The following is a 24,798-nucleotide window of genomic DNA, read 5'->3' as shown; positions in this document are numbered from 1 at the left end:
TCCACGGAGAGGAGGAGGGACGACCACGGCGCGACGACCAACGGTCCCAGCGGCCCTCTCCCTCCCCGTTGGTACGGGCAAGGAAGGAGAAGCGGCCGCGCACACCGTCGGCCTCCTTTTCAGAATCTTCCGGAGGCTCCACCCTGGGGTCTCCCAGCATCGACGAGCAGACGACTACGAGCGACGGTTCGAGGAAATCGACCGCCGACTCGCCCAACTGCAGACGGACGGTCAGAAGTCTTCGAACGACGTTGACTTCCAGACCACCCAACCTCTCTCCCGACTGATCCTTGACGAGCCGATTCTCAGTCGGTTCAAGATGCCGCACGTGGAACCCTACGACGGCTCCACCGATCCAGTCGACCACCTCGAGAGCTATAAAGCTCTCATGACAATTCAAAGGGCAACCGACGCTCTTTTCTGCATCGGCTTCCCCGCCACGCTCCGCAAGGCTGCCAGGGCTTGGTACTCCGATCTTCGATCGGGCAGTATCCATTCCTTCGGGCAGCTCGAGCACTCGTTCGTGGCCCATTTCAGCACTAGCTGAAAGCCGCCGCGAACGTCGGACAGCCTTTTCTCCCTCAAGCAGGGGGAAAATGAGACGCTCCGACATTTCGTGGCGCGATTCAACGCGGCCACGCTTGAGGTCCGGGACCTCAACGAAGACATGGCTATTTCAGCCATGAAGCGGGGCCTGAGGGCATCCCGATTCACCTACTCTCTGGACAAGACCCTCCCCCGGACATAAGACGAGCTACTGGAGCGCGCATATAAGTATATGCGCGCGGATGAAGGGGCATCCGACCGACGTTTGGCCGAACCCAGAGGCCCGAAGGAGAAGCGGAGGAAAGGTCGGGAACTCGCCGAACCAAGCAGGCTCCCGACCGATAGTCGGGTCTCGCCACCCCGACGAATCCAAAAGTCACCCTGACGATGGAGTCCAAGACCGACGCATCGCAGGTATGACTCCTACGCCCCTCTCCCCGCTCCTCGTGCGCAGATCCTGATAGAGATCGAAGGAGCGGAGAATCTACGACGGCCTCGGCCTCTGAAGGCAAAAGGCTTCGACCAACACGACCGATCGTCGATCACCGAATCAATGGCTGGATCATCGATCGCCGAAATCGACGGCCTCGGCCTCTGAAGGCAAAAGGCTCCGACCAACACGGCCGATCGTCGATCGCCGAATCAACGGCTGGATCATCGATCGTCGAAATCGACGGCCTCGGCCTCTGAAGGCAAAAGGCTCCGACCAACATGGCCGATCGTCGATCGCCGAATCAACGGCTCGATCATCGATCGCCGAAATCGACGGCCTCAGCCTTTGAAGGCAAAAGGCTCCGACCAACATGGCCGATCGTCGATCGCCGAATCAACGGCTGGATCATCGATCGCCGAAATCGACGGCCTCGGCCTCCGAAGGCAAAAGGCTCCGACCAACACGGCCGATCGTCGATCGCCGAATCAACGGCTGGATCATCGATCGCCGAAATCGACGGCCTCGGCCTCTGAAGGCAAAAGGCTCCGACCAACATGGCCGATCGTCGATCGTCGAATCAACGGCTCGATCATCGATCGTCGAAATCGACGGCCTCGGCCTCTGAAGGCAAAAGGCTTCGACCAACACGGCCGATCGTCGATCGTCGAATCAACGGCTGGATCATCGATCACCGAAATCGACGGCCTCGGCCTCTGAAGGCAAAAGGCTTCGACCAACATGGCCGATCGTCGATCGTCGAATCAACGGCTGGATCATCGATCGCCAAAATTGACGGCCTCGACCTCTGAAGGCAAAAGGCTCCGACCAACACGGTCGATCGTCGATCGCCGAATCAACGGCTGGATCATCGATCGCCGAAATCGACGGCCTCGGCCTCTGAAGGCAAAAGGCTTCGACCAACACGGTCGATCGTCGATCGCCGAATCAACGGCTGGATCATCGATCGCCGAAATCGACGGCCTCGGCCTCTGAAGGCAAAAGGCTTCGACCAACACGGCCGATCGTCGATCGCCGAATCAACGACTCGATCATCGATCGTCGAACCGACGGCCTCGGCCTCTGAAGGCAAAAGGCCCCGACCAACATGGCTCGGTTGCCGATCGCCGAATCTATGACTCCGTCGTCGGCCTGATCAACAAATCGCCGAACCAATTGCTCAATCTACGTCTCGATCGTCGAGGACGTATCGGATTCTGCGACGGAGATCGAAGGAGCGGAATATCTACGACGGCCCCCACCTCTGAAGGCAAAGGGCTTCGACTAATGCGGCTGGCTAACTTGCCGACTTAGCTTCGACTAAGAAGGGCAAAACGCCAAGACGACCGCAGTCGCATTTGCGACATACCGATCTGGTCACGACCGATCGAAGGATATTCGGCTTGCCACCATTTATCATACATTCCGACGCATACGTCCGACCAAGGGCTGGACAATGGATATTCGACTTGCCATCGTTATCCTATCCGAATACGTCGGATGCTACTCGACTATCAGATTCTGCAGAATGATCGTGTCGACGAGCAACGTTCGGAGGTTGGCCGACCTCCGACCCGACGTGCATGCTCGACCTACAGTCGGGACGACCGATATTGGATCGTTCGTTGATATGATCGCCAGAGTCGGGGCAGGAAAAGATGGAACACCACTCCTTTCGTCCGAAGCCGTCGCCCACGTGTTCACGCGAGCCAACACGACATCGGGCTCAGGAGTGGAGGGGGGCAACTGTTGGGGAATACCCACCGACCGACTTACGGTCGAAGGGGCCGACCCCGACTGGCCGACTCCGACTGGCCGACCCCGACTGGCCGACTCCGACGGCCGACCGACCGACTGGCCGACCCCGACGGACGACTCCGACTGGCCGACCCCGACGGACGACTCCGACGGCCGACCGACCGACTGGCCGACTCCGACGGCCGACCGACCGACTGGCCGACTCCGACGGACGACTCCGATGGCCGACTCACATGAAACTCGCCGACCGACGGAGGAACCCGACGCCACTCTGCTGGCCGCCGACCTAGGGTCGGCCGACTCCTCCGATCGCCGTACAGCCGCCAGACCTTGTCAGCTCTGACACGGACATGCGGCGCAGTTACCTAGGGGCATTGTCCTGCCGAGAGCATGGTCAACCCTGGTGATTGGACGGCCACACAGCGACATGACGTTTTCACGGCGACTCTGACAGTCCACAGTGAGTTGACAGTTCCTCACTTGTCCGCGCCATTAATGACGGCGCCATACCTAGCTCCACTATATATACCGGGGAAGGCAACAGTGCAAAGGGTCGATCCGCCTGTCTCTCCCACTCACGCAGGCTCGCTCCTCCCCCTCTCTCTCTCTCTTTCTCAGAGCTTTCTGTCTGCATTTCACTGTTGCCCAGTCACCTCTCTGACTTGACCGTCGGAGGGTCCCCGTCGGAGCCGCCTCCGGTCAGTGCGGACTTTCTTTTGCAGGTGCACGCTTCCCGGCGATCGGGCGACGAGGCGATTGGCCGCAACAAGACCTTATCGGAGTAGTTTGTTGTGGAACCGTAAATGCTCAAAGGAAAGGAGAAAGGAAAGGTTGGATATTTTTGAGATGCAACGAGGAAGCAAAGAAGAGTTGGGAGGAGAAAAAGATTCACTTATGTTGGGAGAAAAAGCATGGGGAGCATGGCTAGCCTTAGATATTAGTAGCTAGAATTGAATGCCTTCATCAATCATCAAACTAATGCGCTCCAACTTTGCCCAGTACACACACACACACACACACACGAAGAGAGGTGCTTATTTTTTGGTAAAACAGAGCATTCTAAACCAACTCCATTTTCTAGCTCGGACTGGCCCCAATCCGAATCAAACACAGACCTCCTTGATCAAATGACACGGGATGATACCATTTGAACAAGCACTTAATGGCAACAACAGCATGCACCAAGTAAATCATAAGTTCGGATGTACCAAGAAAAAGGTTCCTAGAGCGGTTCATGAATAGGCAGGTGGTATTATTTCTTCGTTTGGGAGGCTTAAATAACACAAAGGAAGCGCAAAGTGTATTGAGGTAAAATTTTGTTTTACTTTTCCTATCATGTTAAAATTAAAGTAAATTGCAATGTTGCAGTAGTGATTGCATGCTTTCCACAAGCCAGCCGCCCTGCCACCCCCAACCCCCCATCTTCTCTGATAAGGCCTTTCTATCCATTTGTTTTTGGGTTCTTTCAGTCGTGGCATTGGTTGTGGTTTAAACTTGAAACCTACGGTCTGCATCGCGTTGAGAAATTATTGCATGCACCAGGTGCAAGTGAACCCGGGCAACTCCCGGAGCATATGCAGGGTGGATATCGCGCAATCGAGAATTGGTGAAATACAAAGGGTAGCGTGGCTTATTATCCACCATGGGATTTGACGCGGTCCAATTGCACCCGGTGCATGCAATGCCGAGGTGCATTGCATGGGTACCCGGTGAGTCAAAATCAAAGTGAAAGGCAACGAATGGTGGTCCTTCGCAGTTCACATGAGAGCCTCTTTTCTAACGCTATCCACGATGAGCCAGCTCAGCGAAGTTGCATGAGTTGTAGAATAAAGTGAGCCGTTGGCTTTCTGCTTTCTTTTTCTTTTATTTATTTTTACTAAATTTAGTATAAATCGTTTAGAGATGGTGGACTTGTTGGGGCTCCTTTGATGCAGAGTTCTCACCAAGACGTGCATATCCAAATCCATTCCGAGCCCTGCCCATATCTGATCCACAGAGTCTGGATCCCATGGACTATCTTTCGCATAAAACAAGGATTCACCTTCCTTCGCACCAATCTACTATCGAATTGTGCAATTGTCACCTTGAGATATGTGCAGATGATGAATGATAGAATTTGGGATGTTTTGAGATCTATGCAAGGAACTATCTAATGGTCGGCACTGCGAAAGAAGACCAATCATTCTTTTGCAAAAAAGATACAACCCGAACCCTATACCTATAAGTTGGGTATGGTAAAGCCATATAATATTCCAGATCGGAATCTGGTTCTACTAAACTTTTAACCGGCTGAAGTCTAAAGCCCCACCGAAACTACTAGATGGTATCAATGCATGTAATCATGCCTAAAGCTCACAGTGGAGGCTTTTCTTCTCAAACAATTCATCAGCGTACATTCTTGCATGCCCATATGTAACACCTAGATCTCTAGAGTGCCATACCCATTATTATCCGATACAAGGATCCAATGGTCAAATCACACTTGTCTGCGGAGACCAGCTCCATCAAACTCATCTTTCAAGCTTCCAAACAAAAAAAAAAAAGGGTGTGCACTAATCCTATCCCTTCCTATATGCTAACCTCGCAGTCCTTGTCCGAGTTTGGATAGACTTCAACAATTTGCAGATCCAGTCACATCTAAACCTCATCCTTCATTTAAAGGAATGCCAAAGGCAAAATTTCACCACAATCAATAGGCATGGCTACATCAATCCAAGGTTTGGCCAGATAAGACTGGTCCAGGCGAAAAAATTAAGATCTCTTTCGTGGACAACTGTCATACGTATGAGTTCTATTGAGAAAATTCCAGAAATGGTCTTCCTAATTTCAAAAAATTTATTAAAAAAAAAAAAAAAATCTAGTTCACTGTATTAGGTAATGGACAGATGCTCGTTTTACTCTGATATAAAATATTAGACAATTCTATCTTTTTTTTTTTTTTTTTTTTTTTTTTTCTGAGGGCTCTCGGAGACGGTTTGTGTACTAAAAAGAATTAAGGTCCAGGAGCAACCTGATTGTCATAGTTCTTACAATATATATATATATATATATATATATATATATATAATAAAAATGTAACAAGGTCTTTTTGGAGCGCCAATCCGCAGTCTCCTTGGCATCTCTCTTTACATGAGTGCTAACCAAAAATGCTTTGGAGTCTAAGTTTGGTGTCAGGAAAAGGCTTCATGACCGCATGTGGCCGCCGAGACCCGCCAGTGAATTGTTCTGACGTCGGAATGTCACCAATCCTCCCTTGACATGTCACGGCCCATATCCATCATTTTTGTGGCATTTTGTAACGATCATTAAAATAGCTGATGCTTTGATTTCTCCGTAGGCCTCGCCTGTTTCATGAGGTCATGCTTTACAAAATGTGCGGCCGTACTACGTGTCAGTTCGAATGATGGGTTTGATGCGTGACAGGACACAAGGCGCATTAGTCGTAAAAAAAAAAAAAGGGCATTTCCTGGGTGCCAGATTTGGGCAGCGTCACATTACCGGAGCAGTAACATCATGGACATCCTTCAAAAGTTAAAAAGCATCCTTTATAGAGGAGGGATAAGCAGTGGTCCACTGTAGGTGAGTTGCCTCGTAGATGTCACTTTTTACCTGCTATGCTACATTATTGGTTCGAGTGGCTGGTTACACCTAGCGGAGTAAAAAAACTTCCCGATTATATTCTCCTGTTTGTCCTTTGTTCTGTTGTCCTTTATTGGGAATCCTCACGAGCATCCTTAGCCGCTCTCTTTTTCTTTTTTTCTTTTTATTTTATTCGCATCCTTTATGTTTATCAAATAGCCACATTAAGGCACAAAATTCCTATATAATCATGCCGAGTCTGTGCGGTAGCTTTTGTCAGGCCACAACAAATGGATGTGGAGACTGTTCTTCATATGAAAGGAGGATTGGGAGAGACAAGCTATGCCCAGAATTCTTCAATTCAGGTTGGCAAAGATGCCTCTTGAAAAAAATAAATGAAAAAAAAAAAAAAAAAAAAAACAATCTGCTTTTTAATGCTTTTCTGTTTTGATTCTAACTCCCATCTCTCTCGAAGTTCAGAAGAAGTTTACCGATGGTATGAAGCATGTCGTCATCGACGCAGCCATCGACGCGTATCTTTCAGAGACTCCCCGGTGTTTTAAAATGGCGGATTTGGGATGCTCTTCAGGAACCAATGCGTTATCCCTGATTGGGGATATTGTGAATGCCATTGATGAGAGATGCCATGAGAAAACAAGGCAGGTTCCACAGTTCATGGTGTTTCTTAATGATCTCCCCGGGAACGATTTCAACTCAATTTTCATTAGCTTCTCAGATTTTGGTAGTAGGCTCAAGAATGTTCGAAGGAGAGATGAGTTCCACTCGGTTTTCATGGCAGGAGTTCCGGGGTCCTTCTATGGGAGGCTGTTTCCCAGCAATAGCTTGCACTTCATTCACTCCAGTCATAGTTTGCATTGGCTCTCCCAGGTCTGTCTTCTATACCATCATAACTAGCTAAATTTTTGACCTTTTAATTGTTTACTAATTGCTAGTATCACGTTTGTTCGAGTTTTAGTAGGTTAATGACCGTTAATTTTATTACCCTTCCGGTTGAGCTTTGGCGGTTGTCAGTCGATGCTGTTACTGCATTAGTTCCTTTTGATTTGTTATTCATTTATTAAATCTCTGTAGTTTTATGTTTGTTTTGATGATCGAAGTCCTCCAAGCGTTTTGGATAATGACAAAGTCCACCTTTGACGACAAAGAATCTTCATAAAATACTTCCCACCAACAGAAAAAAAAAAAACCTGCCCAAAGTTCCACAAATAGGTAAATAAGTGCATCATGGACCCATTCACTGTGTTGAGCATCTGCTATATCATCCACTAAAATAATATACAAATTGTGAAAGTTAAAACTTCCACTGGGAGTTTTTTTCCTTTTTTTTTCCCTCCTCGATAGATAGGAAATAGAGATCATAAGCAAATGAGTGGGGATTTATAAGGTTGGATCATAAATTTTGTATATCTTGGCCCCGGAACCTCTATGATAAGATCCTTCTAATCAGTTCATCAAGACCATGGGCCGAAGACTCTGGATCCTTTGTAGTGCACATTTTGCATCATAGGAAATTTTGCGTGTTTGGATATCCACCATCTTGGAAATGAAGGGCTCTCGCACAAACTTTGAGATGCGCAAGAGCCCTAAATTTCGTAAGATGGTGGACATTCCAGCATGCACAGTTCTCCATGGGGCAAAAAGCTTTCACTGAAACTGATGGACATTGGTTCAAGACCCCAAGAAAGAGCATTAGGAAAAGAGGGGGCCCAAGCAGAATGGTAGTCGCATGAGCAATGGGATTCCCTTTATTTCTGCAACCCTAGCTAATCAAACTACTAAAATTTGCTTAAGGAGATTAGCAACAGTGGAAGTCTTCATTTCTGCTATGTAGCAGACCTAAACCACGTCCAAGTACCGCATCATTTCTCACGAGTTATGAATATTGTCATGCCACGTGGTTGGAGAAATTTTTCATGCCTGCAAAACAAAACGCATGATAGTTCTCTACCAATTGGTTTTTTAAATAAAATTGATATGCCTAAAATCTTCATACTAAAGGATGCATCTGCCTTCTATTAGAGTTTTTTTTTAAAAAAAAATATTAAAAACCATTTGACCGCTAGGGGCAACCAAGAGCAGCAGTGGGCACCTCCCTTTCCCTTTTCAAAACGGGTGCCAACCGATAAATTCTGATCACCAAATTGAATAATTTTTATTTTAAAATTAATCCAGTTTTATTGTGACTAAGTTTCTCTTATTTATGACTATTCAATAACCAACCAGCTCCATTAGCATCTCTTTATTTTCATAAATTAGAACGATTAACATATACAAAAAAATCTCTCTCAAAACTCTGTCACAAAGAATCTGTAAATTTCTTTTTTTCCAGGTTCTCCTTATTTTTCTTCATTTCAAATTCGGTGTTTTGGTTCCTTTGTTTCAAATCGAGTTTCAAGAAGCTTTGGTAGATGATTAGTCCGATTTTGATCGGTCTTAGCAAATCAATTTAAATTATTTTGATTTCAAATTTATCTCCAAACTACTCTGACCTATGCATGCTCCTAATTATTTGGAGGATTTATATTAGTATAATTTATCCCATCATTCAAAGCGATCTAAAATTTGCCAATATTATTATCAATTTAACTTATAATATAAGCTATGTTTATTTATCTTTAAATTATATACAAGTCAATTTTAAACTTTCATTGCAGGTTCCTCCTGGCATTTTTAATGAAGAAGGTAAATCAATGAATTCAAGGAAAATATACATATCTAAAACTAGCCCTCCTTCTATAGCGAAGGCCTACCACCAGCAATTTCAAAAAGATTTTGGTTCGTTTCTCAAGTCCAGATCAGAAGAATTGGTTTCTGAAGGACGAATGGCATTGATTATGTCAGGGAGGGACACCAAAGAGCCGTGCAATAAGATGACAACTCTCTTGTGGGAACTATTGGCCAGGTCTCTTTCCATCATGGTTGCGCAGGTAAGCTTGACATTTCCTAATAGATTTTTCTAATAAATTAAAAAACATGTAATATTGTTTTATTTTTTTTTCAAAAAAAAAAAGAGCATGTAAGCCAAGTCCTTCGTATTTATGAATCAGAGCCTGTTCCAATGGTTATTTCCGTTTGCTTGGCAATTAGAGTCTCTAGCTTTTAGTCCTGAAAAATGGAGATCTGGGATTTGCTATAATAGCTACCAGTAACCTGGCATACCATCCAAGATCCAGTTAGTCTACTACGCCATTTAATGCCATGACTGTTTTACTTTGCACTTGGCCAGGCCTAGAAGGAAAGAAATCCTCTAATCTCACTTTCCCATTTTCAAAGAGACTATTCTCTCTCCCTCTCATTGTCATGCCAAAGATTTATAGTGGTGTCGTTTCTCAAAAAACAAAAGGAGAAAAGGGGAGAAAATAGAGACTCGCGGCATGAAAAAATTAGTGGTTGGATCGGGCCAGTTCAACGGAAAGCAACATGGCTGAATATGGACAAAGAAGAAGAAGAAAAAAAAAGAAAAAGGATAGAAAAGGGAGTAGGTCGTGTTGCTTCCTGATTTGATTGATCCATCAGCTCAGTGATGCACTTGGCCCAATTAATAATTTCACCAATGGCATGGCTGTTCATGATACAAAGGTCTTGCATAATTAACTAAACTTATAACACCTAATGCATCTTATAAATTAGTTGACCTTCATTTCAGTTGAGGTTCCGAATGTTTGATGATGTGGCGTACACTCTCTCTGTGTACTCTACATCTCTTCCATGAGCTTTTTGGGATCGAATTTTATATGAGAGGGGCATGAAGAAGTAGGTGCCAGGCCATTACAGATTGAGAACAACGCAAAGGCCAATAGAGATGATGGAGGAGAGGGCAAGCTTATTTTAGAGTTGGGAAACGAAGAGAGGATAGAATGGAGGGATGGATAGAAATTTGAAAATGGAGATCAGGGAACCAGGAAGAAATTAAAGAATCTACTTAGGAAAGAGCTTGGGAAGGGGGAAGGCGAGTGAAAGCCGGTTCTTCCCTCTTGGATTTTGTAAGTCCCTTGACCGTGATTCAAATTTAGGACTTGTTTGAACCTCTGGTGGTCCCTTAAAAGATGCAAGCTGAGCAGGCCAACACCCTCGATTCTTGTAGGATATTCTGATAGAAAGGAATATCCAAATAAAGTCTTCATGCACACCCAAAAAAAAAAAAGAATTATACATAGTATTCATGCTATAATAATGATGGCTTATTATATTTCTCAAGGGAGAAAAAGAAAAAAAGCAATCATATAGTTTTCATTCTATTGTAGGTACATCTTGTTGACTATTTTCAGTAAAGTAACGCACTAGTTTCTTCTAGTTTTCTCTGTGAAAGTAGTAGAGTCTATAACAAATCTGGTTCGTTATGAAATGGGCGATACTATCTAGGAAGAAAATTCAATTTAATAAGATAATATACTTCTTACTGACTCTATGTAATTTTGTTCCTACTATATTGCTGCAAGCAAATAGAACTGGAATTTGAAGCCAAGAAGTCATAATTTTGTTTTCTTCTAATATGCAGGGAGAAATTGGAGGAGAAGATCTAGAATTATATAATGCTCCATTCTATGGTCCATCTCTAAGGGAAATAGAATATGAAGTGCTGAGGGAAGGCTCTTTTACGGTTGAATACTTAAAGATATTCAAAGACAAAGTCGGCAGTGGAGATGCTAAAAAGGATGGAGCGGCTTTGGCAACGGCAATAAGAGCTATACAGGAGTCTATGCTATGCCATTATATTGGTAGAGAAGCTATTGATCGTCTATTTCACATATACAGTGAACTACTCAGTGAAGTAATGCAGAAAGAGGAAATAATGGCAGTTTATGCCATTGTGGTTCTAAGAAGATCACCTTGAGACTATTAAAGAGGAGTCATCCCTAGAAATGTTAAGTGCAAATTATAAACAATAGCTAAGAATACCTCCTTGAGGTTGTTGAGCATGTCAACCTATATCACTTAAATTGTACTATCGAATGTGAAAAAAATAATAGTATCTAGGTCATAGCATTTCCAAATAATATCTAATTCTTGGAGGATAAACAATTTCGGTGAAAAAAAACTGATTTCTGTTGCGGCCAATCCCCTCGTCGCCTGATCGCCGGGAACGAGCGCCTGCAAAAAAGGAAGTCCACACTGACCGGAGGCGGCTCCGGCGGGGACCCTCCGACGGTCAAGTCAGAGAGGTGACTGGGCAACAGTGAAATGAAGACAGAGAGCTCAAATGAGAGAGAGAGGGGGAGCAAGCCTGTGGTTTCGAAGTCCCTCTGCACTGTTGCCTTCCCCGATATTTATAGTGGGGCGCGGTATGGCGCCGTCATTAATGGCGCGGACAATTGAGGAATTGTCAACTCATTGTAGACTGTCAGAGTCGCCGTGAAAGCGTCATATCGCCGCGGGGCTGTCAAATCACTAGGGTTGACAATGCCCCAGGCGGGATAATGCCCTTGGGTGGCAGTGCCGCATATTGACAGGCTCTGGCGGCTGTACGGCGATCGGAGGAGTCGACCGACCCTAGGTCGGTGGCCATCTGTGTGGCGTCGAGTGGAGATTCGGGCCCCTTTGACGATCAGCCGGGCATGTTGCGAGAGTCGGCCATCAGACTCCCTGGTTCAGTCGGTCCGAAGAGTGAAAACCCGACCGACATATCCACGGACGGAAAAGGGCCGTTAATCGATCGGTCGTCGGTCGGTCCCTCCGGCAGTCGGTCGGTCGGTCGGTCCCTCCGCCAGTCGATCGGTCGGACGGTCCCTCCGCCAGTCGGCCGGTCGGTCGGACCCTCCGGCAGTCGGTCGGTCGGACGGTCCCTCCGCCAGTCGGCCGGTCGGTCGGTCGGTCAGTCCCTCTGCCGGTCGGTCGGACGGTCCCTCCGCAAGTCGGTCGGTCGGACGGTTGGTCATAAGTTGGCCCGAGCGGGGTCGGTCGGTATTCCCCAATAGTTTGGATATGTCGGTCGGGTTTTCACTCTCTGGGCCGACGGAACCAGGGAGTCTGATGGCCGATTCTCGCAACATGCCCGGCTGACCGTCAAAGGGGCCCGAATCTCCACCCAACGCCACACAGATGGCCACCGACCTAGGGTCGGTCGACTCCTCCGATCGCCGTACAGCCGCCAGAGCCTGTCAATATGTGGCACTGCCACCTAAGGGCATTATCCCGCCTGGGGCATTGTCAACCCTAGTGATTTGACAGCCCCGCGGCGATATGACGCTTTCACGGTGACTCTAACAGTCTACAATGAGTTGACAATTCCTCAATTGTCCGCGCCATTAATGATGGCGCCATATCGCGCCCCACTATAAATATCGGGGAAGGCAATAGTGTAGAGGGACTTCGAAACCACAGGCTTGCTCCCTCTCTCTCTCTTTCTCTTTCTCTCGTTTGAGCTCTCTGTCTTCATTTCACTATTGCCCAGTCACCTCTCTGACTTGACCGTCGGAGGGTCCCCGTCGGAGCCGCCTTCGATCAGTGTGGACTTCCTTTTTTGCAGGCGCTCGTTCCCGGCGATCAGGCGACGAGGAGATTGGCCGCAACAGATTGGCGCGCCAGGTAGGGGTAGGCCACGGCACCAGGCCTTCTCAAGCAGAAGATACTGATGACAAAGATAAGAGCCCAACGATCGAGGGTCACCGGGTCGGCGAGGCGCTCTTCCCGCCGGGAAGAGGCCTCCCCGCCACCCTCAGCAGCGGAGCCCAGCTCTCCGCACCCGGCGGTGACCACGGAGGTGCAGATCGCGGCCATCGTACGGCAGATGACCGTGCTGACGGACGCGGTCAAGAGCCTCCAGCAACAACCGGCGGCCCGTCCGATGCCCTCAAGGAGCAGCCGCCGACGACCGCGCCGATCCCCGTCGCCTCCGCGCGAGCGCCTGCAACAGCGCTCCCACGGAGAGGAGGAGGGACGGCCACGGTGCGATGCCCGACAGTCCCAGCAGCTCTCTCTTTCGCTGCTGGAACGGGCGAGGAAGGAGAAGCGACCGCGAACGCCGTCCGCCTCCCTCTCGGAATCTTCCGGAGACTCCACTCCTGAGGTCTCCCAGCACCGACGGGCGGACGACTACGAGTGCAGGTTCGAGGAGATCGACCGTCGACTTGCGCAGTTGCAGGTCGACGGACAGAAGTCCTCGAACGACGTCGACTTCCAGACTGCCCAACCTCTCTCCCGACTCATTCTCGATGAACCGATCCCCAGTCGGTTCAAGATGCCGCACGTGGAGCCATACGACGGCTCCACCGACCCAATCGACCACCTGGAGAGCTATAAAGCTCTCATGACGATTCAGGGGGCAACTGACGCTCTCTTTTGCATCGGCTTCCCCGCCACACTCCGCAAGGCTGCCAGGGCCTGGTACTCCGATCTTCGATCGGGGAGTATCCACTCCTTCGGGCAGCTCGAGCACTCTTTCGTGGCTCACTTCAGCACTAGCAGGAAGCTGCCGCGAACGTCGGACAGCCTTTTCTCCCTCAAACAGGAAGAAAACGAGGCGCTCTGACACTTCGTGACGCGATTCAATACGGCCACGCTTGAGGTCCGGGACCTCAACGAAGACATGGCTATCTCAGCCATGAAACGGAGACTAAGGGCGTCCCGATTCACCTACTCCCTGGACAAGACCCTCCCCCGGACGTATGTCGAGCTGCTAGAGTGTGCATACAAGTACATGCGCGCGGATGAAGGAGCTTCCGACCGACGCTTGGCCGAATCCAGAGGCCCGAAGGAGAAGCGGAGGAAGGGTCGGGAACCCGCTGCGCCCAGCAAGCCCCCGATCGATGGTCGGGTCTCGACACCACGACAGAACCAAAAGTCGCCCCAGCGGCAGACTCCAAGGCCGACACGCCCCAGGTATGATTCCTACACTCCTCTCTCTGCCCCCCGTGCGTAGATTTTGATGGAGATCGAGGGGAAAGAATCCTGCGACGGCCTCCGCCTCTGAAGGCAAAAGGCCTCGACCGACGGAAGTACTGCCGATTCCACCGGGGCCACGGCCACAATACTGAGCAATGCATCCAGCTTAAGGATGAGATCGAAGCTCTCATCCGTCGGGGGTATCTCGATAAATTTTGGAGAAACCCGCCGACTCAACCTGTGGCCGACCGACGACCCCAGCCGACTGAAGAAGCGACGACTAATCAGCCGACGGCCGGGGTCATCAATATGATTTTCAAGCGACTGGGCCCGGAGACATCTGTGGGAGGGGAGCCGACGAAAAAACTGCGCTCGGACGACGTAATCACTTTTACAGAAGAGGACGTTCGGGGTATCCAAACTCTCCACGACGATGCTGTTGTTGTTTCGGCAACAATAGCAAACTATGATGTAAAAAGAATTTTTGTAGATAATGAAAGTTCGACAAATATTTTGTTTTACTCAACCTTCTCCCGGATGCAACTATCAACCGATCGACTTAAGAGGGTCTCCACGCCCTTGATAGGCTTTGCCGGGGATGCCGTCGCGACGGAAGGAGAAATTACCCTGCCTCTGAGGCCGGCACCGAACCACGACAAAGCACGGTCCACTTAACTTTCGCGGTTGTCCAAGTACCTTCGGCCTACAACACCATACTTAGACGACCCGGACTTAACGCCCTCAAGGCGATCGTGTCGACGTACCATCTCCTAGTTCGATTCCCAACCAGGAACGGAGTCGGGGAGATGCGCGGAGACCAACAGCTCGCTCGCCGATGCTTCCAGATCTCCGCTCAAAGCGACGAGTTGAGGGGCTCCCTGACGATCGACAAACTGGACCAACGGGAGGAGGAGGAACGGGGCTCGCCGGCCGAACAGCTCGTGTCGATCCCGATAGCGGAAAACCCCGACCGGAAGGTGTGGATCGGGTCTCAACTGCCCGACCCCGAACGACGATAATTGACTGAGCTGCTGACGGCCAACGCCGACATATTTGCTTGGTCGGCAGCGGATATGTCGGGCATCCCCACAGAGACAATAACCCACCGACTCAACATCGATCCGACGATGAGGCTGGTGAGGCAGAAGAAAAGGTCCTTCGCTCCAGAGAGACAGAGGGCCATCGATGAAGAAGTGGACAAGCTGCTCGAGGCGGGCTTCATCAGAGAATCCACGTATCCCGATTGGCTCGCCAATATTGTCATGGTCAAAAAAGCCAACGAAAAGTGAAGGATTTGCATCGACTATACCGACCTGAACCGAGCCTGCCCAAAAGATAGCTTTCCACTTTCAAAGATCGACCAGCTGGTGGACGCGACGTCCGGATTTCGACTACTCAGCTTCATGGACGCCTTCGTCGGGTATAATCAGATCCGGATGGCACCTGAAGACGAGGAGCACACTGCCTTCGTGACTCCCAAGGGTCTCTACTGCTACCGAGTAATGCCCTTCGGGCTGAAAAATACTGGCGCCACCTACCAACGACTCGTCAACAAGGTCTTCAAAGACCAGATCGGACGCAACATGGAAGTATACGTCGACGATATGCTGGTGAAGAGTGCGCAGATTCAAGATCATGTCCGGGATCTTGAAGAGGCTTTCCGCACTCTACGACGACACCGGATGAAGCTGAACCCGACCAAGTGCGTCTTCGAGATAACTTCGGGGAAGTTCCTCGGATTCCTCATCTCGCAATGAGAAATCGAGGCCAACCCGAAGAAAATCAAGGCCATCATCGACATGCGGCACCCGGACACCAAAAAGGAAGTCCAGCAGCTGAATGGGAAGATCGTCGCCCTCAGTCGATTCATCTCTCGGTCGGCTGAAAGATGCCTCCCGTTCTTCAAAACCTTGCGGCAGGCCAAGCAGTTCTCTTGGCCGGACGAGTGCCGGCAGGCCTTCGAGGAACTGAAGAAGTACCTCGCCTCCCCGCCACTCCTTGTGAGGCCGGAGGTCGGGGAGGTCCTGTACCTCTACTTGGCCACTTCCCCAGAGGCGGTTAGCTCTGTGCTCGTCCGGGAGAACGAGAACCGGGTTCATCAACCAGTATATTATGTCAGCAAGGTGCTCCACGAAGCTGAGACCTGGTACTCAAAGGCAGAAAAGATGATTTTCGCCCTAGTCATTTCGGCACAGCGACTCCGTCCATACTTCCAAGCACATGCCATTGTGGTCCTCACCGACCAGCCCCTGAGGGCTATCTTGCACCGACCTGACACGTCGGGACGACTGGCGAAATGGGCTGTGAGACTGGGCGAATTCGACATCCAGTACCGACCGAGACCTGCCTTAAAGGCCCAGGTTCTTGCCGACTTCATCGCGGAATGCCCGACAACCGACATACAATCGGGGGAGGACGACCCGGTGAAGGTCGGGACCTCCGACTGTTGCCCCGACCCGACCTGGGTACTACACATCGATGGGGCTTCCAACGCTCAGGGGAGCGGGGCCGGTTTCCTACTCACCGGCCCAGAAGGAGTGACCACCGAACACGCCCTCCAATTCGACTTCAAGGCCTCCAACAATCAGGCCGAGTACGAGGCGCTCGTTGCGGGGTTGAAATTAGCACTAGAACTCGGGATAGACCGTCTCCAAGTCTTCTCCGACTCCCAACTGATCGTCGGACAGACCAAGGGCGAGTTCGAAATACGGGATCCGACCATGGCCAAATATCGCCAAAAGGTGAAAGATCTCGTGACGCCCTTCAAACACTTCGAGATCTCCCACATCCCCAGGGCGGAAAATGCTCGGGCCGACGCGCTATCCCGGCTTGCGACGTCCGACTACGGCGCCCTGGGCCGGACCTTCATGGAGAATCTCGGGCGACCTAGTATCGACGAGGTCGACGAGGTGCTACAACTGACGGCCGAACCAAGCTGGATGGATCCGATCGTTCAGTATTTGACCGACGGGATCAGCCCCGAGGATCCCACGGAGGCCAGGCGACTCCGATGGTCGGCCTCCCAATATGTAATCAAGGATGGCCGACTCTACAAAAGGTCGTTCTTCCTTCCCTTGCTTAGGTGCTTGGGACCGACCGACGCAGACTATGCTCTCCGAGAAGTGCACGAAGGGATCTGCGGGAATCACTTGGGGGGCAAGTCTCTAGCCTACAAAGTCCTGCGACAGGGTTACTACTGGCCCACCATGATGAAGGACGCGGCTGAGTTGGTCCGGAGGTGCGAACCCTGTCAGAAGTACGCCAACGTGCAGCACCAACCGGCCAGCCAAATCGCTCCCATCGTCGCTCCATGGCCCTTCGCCCAGTGGGGGGTCGACATTCTCGGTCCTTTCCCTCCGACATCGGGTCAAAGAAAGTTCATAGTTATCGCCATCGACTACTTCACCAAATGGGTGGAGGCCGAACCCTTGGCGCAGATTACCGAACGAAAGATGGAGGACTTTGTCCAAAAATCCATCATCTTCAGGTTCGGGTTGCCGCATACCATCATCACCGACAATGGACGGCAATTCGACAACCAAGACTTCAGAGGTTTCTGCGCAAGGTTTCACATCACGCACCGACTGATTTCAGTCGGACACCCTCAGTCCAACGGCGAAGTCGAGGTGACCAACCGGACCATACTGCACGGGCTCAAAACCCGACTAAATGAAGCCAAAGGCCTCTGGGTCGACGAGCTGGGCTCCGTTCTGTGGGCTTATCGAACGACCCCCCGCATTCCGACCGGAGAGTCACCTTTCAGCTTGGCCTATGGAACGGAGGCAATGATTCCACTCGAGATTGGACTGCCGTCTACAAGGGTCGAGCGGTATCAAGAGCCGCACAACTCTGATTGTCGGAGGGCCGACCTAGACCTCCTCCCTGAACTGCGAAACGAGGCTCAACTTCGCATGGCTTCATACCGACAGAAGGTGGCCCGGTATTACAACGCCAGAGTCAGACCAAAGCTCTTCAGGCCTGGTGACTTGGTCCTGAGAAAGGCAGAGGTCTCGAAGCCCCTAGACCAAGGGAAGCTGGCTCCGAACTGGGAAGGGCTCTACACGGTAGCAGACACCTTGGTCCGAGAGCCTACCGACTGGAGACTTTGGAAGGGAAACCCATTCCCCGAACATGGAACGCCGACAACCTGAAGTTGTATTATCAATGAGCTCTGTACTTGTCCAGTCGGAATACAAATCCAGTTTGAAATCTCGGAGTTTAACTTTTCGACTGACGATCGGCGCTCACCAAGGTCGAGCCCCGACGTGCCAACTCGGACTTGGTATCCGTACGAAACCGACGGCTCCATAGTCGACGACATATCGGACTCTTACGAGGACCAATATATTTGTATTGGCGGGAGTTGACACTCCTTCTACGGTCAGACTTTCGGGCCAGTCTATCGGCTAACATACTGATTGAGCCCCGACTAGAGAAAGGCGGAATGCCTACGCGACCGCCGTCGCGACTTCCGACCGAGCTACGACCGATCGAAGGATATTCGGCTTGCCACCGTCTATCGAACGATTCGACTTCAGTCGCATTCATGATTCACCGACCGAGCTACGGCCGGCTGGAAGATATTCGGCTTACCACCGTATATCACGAGGCGAAGTATGGATACCCGACACGAGGGTATCGGGATCCGACTTATCGGCGTTCCGCCGACTAAATGCGTCGGACGACATTCGACTGAACGCATCGGAAGAGACCCGACAGCCGAACCTTTATCCAGCGGTCTGTCGGCTTCCGACTCGATGAACGCGCCGACTCACGGCCGGAGGAAGGACTCCCGACTTACTACTTCGACCGTCAAAGGCCGATCCTAAGTCGGGACTTGGTCCACCTTCATGGCGGCGTGAGTTGCCGAACGTCCTAACCGACCTATATAAGTTAACAACTCACGTGTTCGGATGCATTCTACAACTCATGAAAGAAAGAAAAACAGACAGAGGGAAAAAGTATAAGCCTAAGACTGATTTCATTCAAAGTCAAAAGGAGCTTACAAAATCGAGCCGAAGCCCCAGTTACAATTGTTCTAAGAAGAAAAATGAAAAAGATAAAAGCCAATGAGGCCGCGGTCATCCCTCTGAGTCGATCTCCTCGACCGACGGAAGATCGGGGATGACCGACGTATCCACCATGATCGGCGCTGGGTCCACGACCGAAGCAGGATCGTCGGTCGGTGGGGGCTGACAGTCGGCGCCGGGACAGGAGTCGCAGCCATCTCTCCTTCGGCCACTTGTCCCTGGACGGCCTTCCCCGCCACGGCGATGCCTCCCGATGATGGGTCGGCCATCTCTTCAGTGACTTGGTCGCCGGCCCCCGGTGGGATGATACTGCTGAGGTCCAGCTCCGGGTACAAGGCTTGGACCGCATCCCGACCGTCCTCGTACCCCACCCGGTACGACGCGAAGCCAGACTCCAACATCTCCTCCCGGTACTGGTCGGTGGCGCGGAAGTCGTCCACCGCCCGACTTACCGACTCCTTCGCCGACCTTGCTTCCTCTTCCGCCCGGCCGAGAGAATCCCTTGCTGACTCTGCCTCTGCCTTCGATATGTCAGCGTCGGCCTGGGCGATTGACAGATCCTCCTCAGCCTTGGCAAGTTTTTCCAGGCTGACTCGGAGCTGCTCGCGCTCACCCTCGAGTTCGGCGGCAGCACCGTCACGCTCGCGCCGCAGACGGTGCACGGTTCGACCCTTGCGTTTGGCTTCTTTCCTGGCCGACCTTAGCTCGGACCCGAGGCGGGAGACTTCGTCCACCAACTTTGCCTCCCGGTCGGTCGACTGCTTCAGGTGGTCGACCAGCATTGCCCGATCCGCTTCGACCGCCGCCGCCCTTTCTTTCCAAGCCGCCCGGACGTTCCCGAACCTCCGGTATCCGGCTTCGAGTTCCGACATGGTGTAGATCAGCTGCCGACACAAGCGTTTCGTCAGGAAAACAAAGTAACTAAAATATTAAGGAAAAAGGAGGCAAAACGGAACTTACCTCGACCATGATCGGATAGAATGAAGATAACATCTCGGTTACCTGCCGAGACCTTAGCGCCTCCACGTCAGCTGGAAGGAGGATTTCCTGGCACAACCTCCTGGCCAGGTTGTGGTCGGCCAACGCCGACGCCCCTTCGGGGAACTGTGCACTGGGTGGCACGGTGCGACTCCCCGACCTCGTGTCGTCCGCGGGGTCCATCGGGGCTTTCCCCCGATCGGCAGCCCCGACCGACGGAACTGGCAGGGAGGGGATGCTCGAGTTTGAACCGACGCCCCCCGTTGCGGCCGCAGACACCGTCGGATGGTGTTCGGTTTCCCGAACGTCATCCGACGCCACACCTGCCGGCGAGGCCGCCGATGTCCCTTCGGCCGCTTCCTCTGCCGGCCTCTCCTCCGGTTGCGCCGCCGGAGCCGCGAGCGCTATTACTGACTCCGACTGGTCGGTCGCCGACGCTTCGACGATCGACGCTGCTGGGGTGGGCTTCTTCGGTGGATGCGAAGGTCCTGCCCCCGATGCCGGCCTCTTCCTCGCTGCGTACTGTCGGATCTCGGCGTCGGTTGGCCGCATCCTCGGAGGTGTCCCTGCGATACCGACAGAAATGTTAATCTAAGAACCGGAATAAGGGCCGAATGAAAAGAGGACCGGGGGATCGGGCGATACCTAGTCGGGGGACCAAGCTCAGGCCAGCGTCATAGAGAGCTTGTTCGGTAACAAGCTCCCTCTGCTTCGGAACCGACATGTCTTTGAGTCGGTGGAAGTCCTCCCGGTCGTCCGCCTCCACCCGGCTGTTGTCGTTTGCTTCGGTTCGGGGCACGCCCCAGTGGGAAGGGAAGCCCCAGGGAGAAGAAGATGAGACGAAGAAAAACTGGTTCTTCCACCCGTGGATGGACGAGGGAAGACCAGTAATGAAGGAAAGACCCTTCCGGGGGTTGAAGAGCCACCACCCTCGGGCCTTAGGGTGGGGTCGGAACACGAAAAATGCCCGGAAGAGCGAGATGCGAGGGTTGGTCGGCAGAAGCTGACACAACAGAGTGAAGCTGATTATTAGTCGGACAGAGTTCGGCGCCAGTTGCGCCGGACAAAGTCCGTAATAATCCAGCAGATTCCGGATGAACTCCAGAATCGGAAGCCGAAGACCCGCGTGGAGATCTTCGACGTACAGCGCCAATTGGCCCGGCGGAGGGTTGTTAACCCGACCGCCGGCCCCTGGGGCGGAAAGTTGAAACTGCTCCGGGATGCAATACTGATCCCGAAGCCGATCAACGTTCGGCTCCGAAAGTGAGGAAACCTCAACTTCCGGAGTCGACCGAAGGTCATCGATCGGATTTTTCGACCGAGCCCCCCGAGATGGATTTCCGACCATCGCACCAGAACCGAAGGAGATGCGAGGCCGAGGAAAAAGAAGAGGAAAAAGAAGAAGGAGAAGGAGAAGAAGAAGAGGAAGAAGAAGAAGGAAGGAGAGAAAGATCACGAACCCAAAACTGACCCTTTAGAAAGTGAAAGGGGGGACGACTGCCGGCGACGACGGAGGGAGTACTCGGGCAGAGTCTCTGCAGCAAATTGATTCAGGGTAGAGCTCCGAGCGCAGATGGTCCTATATATATATAGGGCCGTTCGACGGCCAAGATGCCCCCGCGCCAACCAACATCTCCTGGATGTGCGACACGTGGCGGCCTCCAAGCCCTCCCTTTGGCCCGACGATTCGGCGTGCGCATCCCGGGGACGGCCGCACCGCCTTCATTTAATGCGAGAGGCGCCGGCCCAACCACCTCCGACACGTGGCGGAAGGGGCCACGGTCCCGAATTAAATCGCCCCCGGCGATTCGCATTCCCGATGGGACGCCTGACAGTGCCCCGCGCTCCCAGAATCGGCGCTGGGCGACGATTCGCGTTCCCCAAGAGGCGCCGGACGCCCGATCGCCTGACACCAAATCGTCCGGGACGTCTGACACCGACATAACATCTGACGACAACAAGACGGGACGTCTGACACCGACGTAACATCTGATGTCAGCGAATCACTCGGCATTCATGAGACGCCTGACATCGTATCAACTCGCGGTACGGTCGGAATGTGGCATACGACAAATCCACTCCTTTTCGTCCGGCGTTGCTGCCCAAACTGAGGCATCGGTCAGCGCACCGTCCGATTCAGGAGTGGAGGGGGGCAACTGTTGGAGAATACCGACCAACCCCGCTCGGGCCAACTTATGACCAACCGTCCGACCGACCGACTGGCGGAGGGACCGTCCGACCGACCGACTGCCGGAGGGTCCGACCGACCGACCGACTGATGGAGGGACTGTCCGACCGACCGACTGTCGGAGGGTCCGACCGACCGGCCGACTGGCGGAGGGACCGTCCGACCGACCGACTGGCGGAGGGACCGACCGACCGACCGACTGCCGGACGGACCGACCGACTGGCCGATCGATTAACGGCCCTCTTCCGTCCGTGGATATGTCGGTCGGGTTTCCACTCTCCGGGCCGACTGAACCAGGGAGTCTGATGGCCGACTCTCGCAACATGCCCGGCTGACCGTCAAAGGGGCCCGAATCTCCACCCGACGCCACACAGATGGCCACCGACCTAGGGTCGGTCGACTCCTCCGATCGCCGTACAGCCGTCAGAGCCTGTCAATATGCGGCACTGCCACCTAAGGGCATTATCCCGCCTGGGGCATTGTCAACCCTAGTGATTTGACAGCCCTGCGGCGATATGACGCTTTCACGGCGACTCTGACAGTCTACAATGAGTTGACAATTCCTCAATTGTCCGCGCCATTAATGACGGCGCCATACCGCGCCCCACTATAAATATCGGGGAAGGCAACAGTGCAGAGGGACTTCGAAACCACAGGCTTGCTCCCCCTCTCTCTCTTTCTCTTTCTCTCGTTTGAGCTCTCTGTCTTCATTTCACTGTTGCCCAGTCACCTCTCTGACTTGACCGTCGAAGAGTCCCCGTCGGAGCCGCCTTCGATCAGTGTGGACTTTCTTTTTTGCAGACGCTCGTTCCCGGCGATCAGGCGACGAGGGGATTGGCCGCAACAATTTCAAATATCATTTTCTTTTCTCTTTATTTGATACGTGCACAACTTAACTCTGTTGCATCCCGAAAATATTAATATATTCTTAGAGACAGTAAAATAAAAAAATCTATCATGTAAAAGGTAATGCGGTGTCAGCATATGAAAATTTTATGAGCTTAGGGGATCTAGGATGTTTTGGTGAAAGCCATGCCTAGTTTTGTAATCCATTATTTGTCAAATATTTTTGACCAAAAAAAATTAGAGAAGAAAAACTTGGTACGCTTTTCTTAAAATATAAATATGTTCATGATTAAACCTAAGCACTTTTATAGAATAATATATAAAACATGTCATTATCACCACAGCGTCTAATATTGACCATCTTATAAAAAGGTGGGAAAAGGAAGCATCTTTGGATTTCATAAATATTTTCTTATCTTTAAATAGATGATATCAATTTTATTTTTTTGTACTTTAGAATATCTTATATTTGTTTGAATGAACAAATTTATTTATTTCATGAAGATCTCTTTTTCAGAGGTATTTTCAAGGGACAAATCCGAGGATTTGCATTCTGAACACAAAAAGTGTAACTTGGGTCGGGCTCAATCTGCCCACCAAACTCTTTTAGGTTGGCTCAAGTTCTGTAAACTTGAATAGCGTTTGGGCTCAAAATTTTCAATCCAAGTATGGTTACGTTGGAGTTGACCTTTAGTCCAATCCGAACCTAATTCAACTTGACCCAATCCAACCTGATATATAAATAAATAAGTTTTTCCTATATGTGTTCAATTCTATTAAATCGTATGCAAGGGTATCATTAAAAATCATAAGTTTGAAAACTTAATGCAACAAATATTAATTAAATAAAAATACCCCTAATCTTTTTGTTATCTTAAAGTTTTAAGTTAACCTAATTTAGTCCAATTAATATGGTACAAACACCTCAACCCAACTAAGTCAACTTGATCCATCCCGAGTTTAGTTTATAAAGAGGATGATCTAGGTTGGGTTAAGGTTGGTCCTCGACTTGACCCAAACCGCCAGGAGGGCACACCATTAGCAAGCTCTTAAAAGAAGGGACGTCAATAAAGTTCTTGTCTGGTATTACTGTAATTTTGGATTTTTAATTAGCAAGATTAAAACATGAAAATCAAGATAAAAATTGTTTGGCGGATCAAATTTTATTTCTTTAAAGAACTCTATTTTGAATTTTTGAATTACTGAAAGTTGCTAAAAGTTCTTTTTCAATTTTTTTTTGGTTATTAAAGTCAGATACATCTTTTATTTCATCTTGACCGCTATCAGCATCCTAACCACCATTATTGCTATTAAATTTCAACCACCGCCCATGCTACCGAATTATTCCCATATCATCTTAGCTGTTGTCACTACAGCATTTATAAAATTTATATTTATATTTCAAAAATATTTATGTTTTTAAAAACAGAAAAATATGATTAATGCCAAATCTGTTGAATGGATTAAGTCTAAAAACAAAATTATAAAAAAAAACTATTAGACTTATTATTTTTTGATGTAAGAGTGAGAGAATCTATTAGACTTATTATAATCTATAAAAAGAAGGCCTAGAATTTAATTTAACAGAAACATATCTTAGA

At 50.5% G+C, this 24,798-nt stretch overlaps 1 protein-coding gene across 2 annotated transcripts; it reads left to right on the top strand.

Moving 5' to 3' along the window:
- Window positions 1-6,526: 6,526 nt before the first annotated feature.
- Window positions 6,527-11,374, top strand: LOC105045933 (probable methyltransferase TCM_000336). Of its 2 annotated transcripts, none has more exons than XM_010924388.4 (4): window positions 6,527-6,678; window positions 6,794-7,201; window positions 8,989-9,261; window positions 10,833-11,371. In XM_010924388.4, exons 1-4 carry the CDS (start codon window positions 6,604-6,606, stop codon window positions 11,166-11,168), a joined length of 1,092 nt encoding a protein of 363 aa, XP_010922690.1. In that variant the 5' UTR covers window positions 6,527-6,603; the 3' UTR covers window positions 11,169-11,371. The 2 variants fall into 2 exon arrangements, with proteins under 2 accessions (XP_010922690.1, XP_010922681.1); XM_010924379.4 differs by having other exon boundaries at window positions 6,549-6,678; window positions 6,789-7,201; window positions 10,833-11,374.
- Window positions 11,375-24,798: the final 13,424 nt, after the last annotated feature.

Source organism: Elaeis guineensis, chromosome 2 (assembly GCF_000442705.2).
Source record: "Elaeis guineensis isolate ETL-2024a chromosome 2, EG11, whole genome shotgun sequence".
Classification (NCBI taxonomy): Eukaryota; Viridiplantae; Streptophyta; class Magnoliopsida; order Arecales; family Arecaceae; genus Elaeis; species Elaeis guineensis.
Note: the sequence above shows the minus strand (reverse complement) of the source record. Positions and strands in the feature narration are given on the sequence as shown.

Bases quoted from the DNA above. Each gene is read 5' to 3' on its own strand.
- LOC105045933 (XM_010924379.4), top strand. From the start codon at position 6,564: ATGCCGAGTCTGTGCGGTAGCTTTTGTCAGGCCACAACAAATGGATGT. The intron at 6,679-6,788 runs GTTGGCAAAGAT...TCTCTCTCGAAG, and splicing joins CCCAGAATTCTTCAATTCAG to TTCAGAAGAAGTTTACCGAT. The intron at 9,262-10,832 runs GTAAGCTTGACA...TCTAATATGCAG, and splicing joins TTTCCATCATGGTTGCGCAG to GGAGAAATTGGAGGAGAAGA.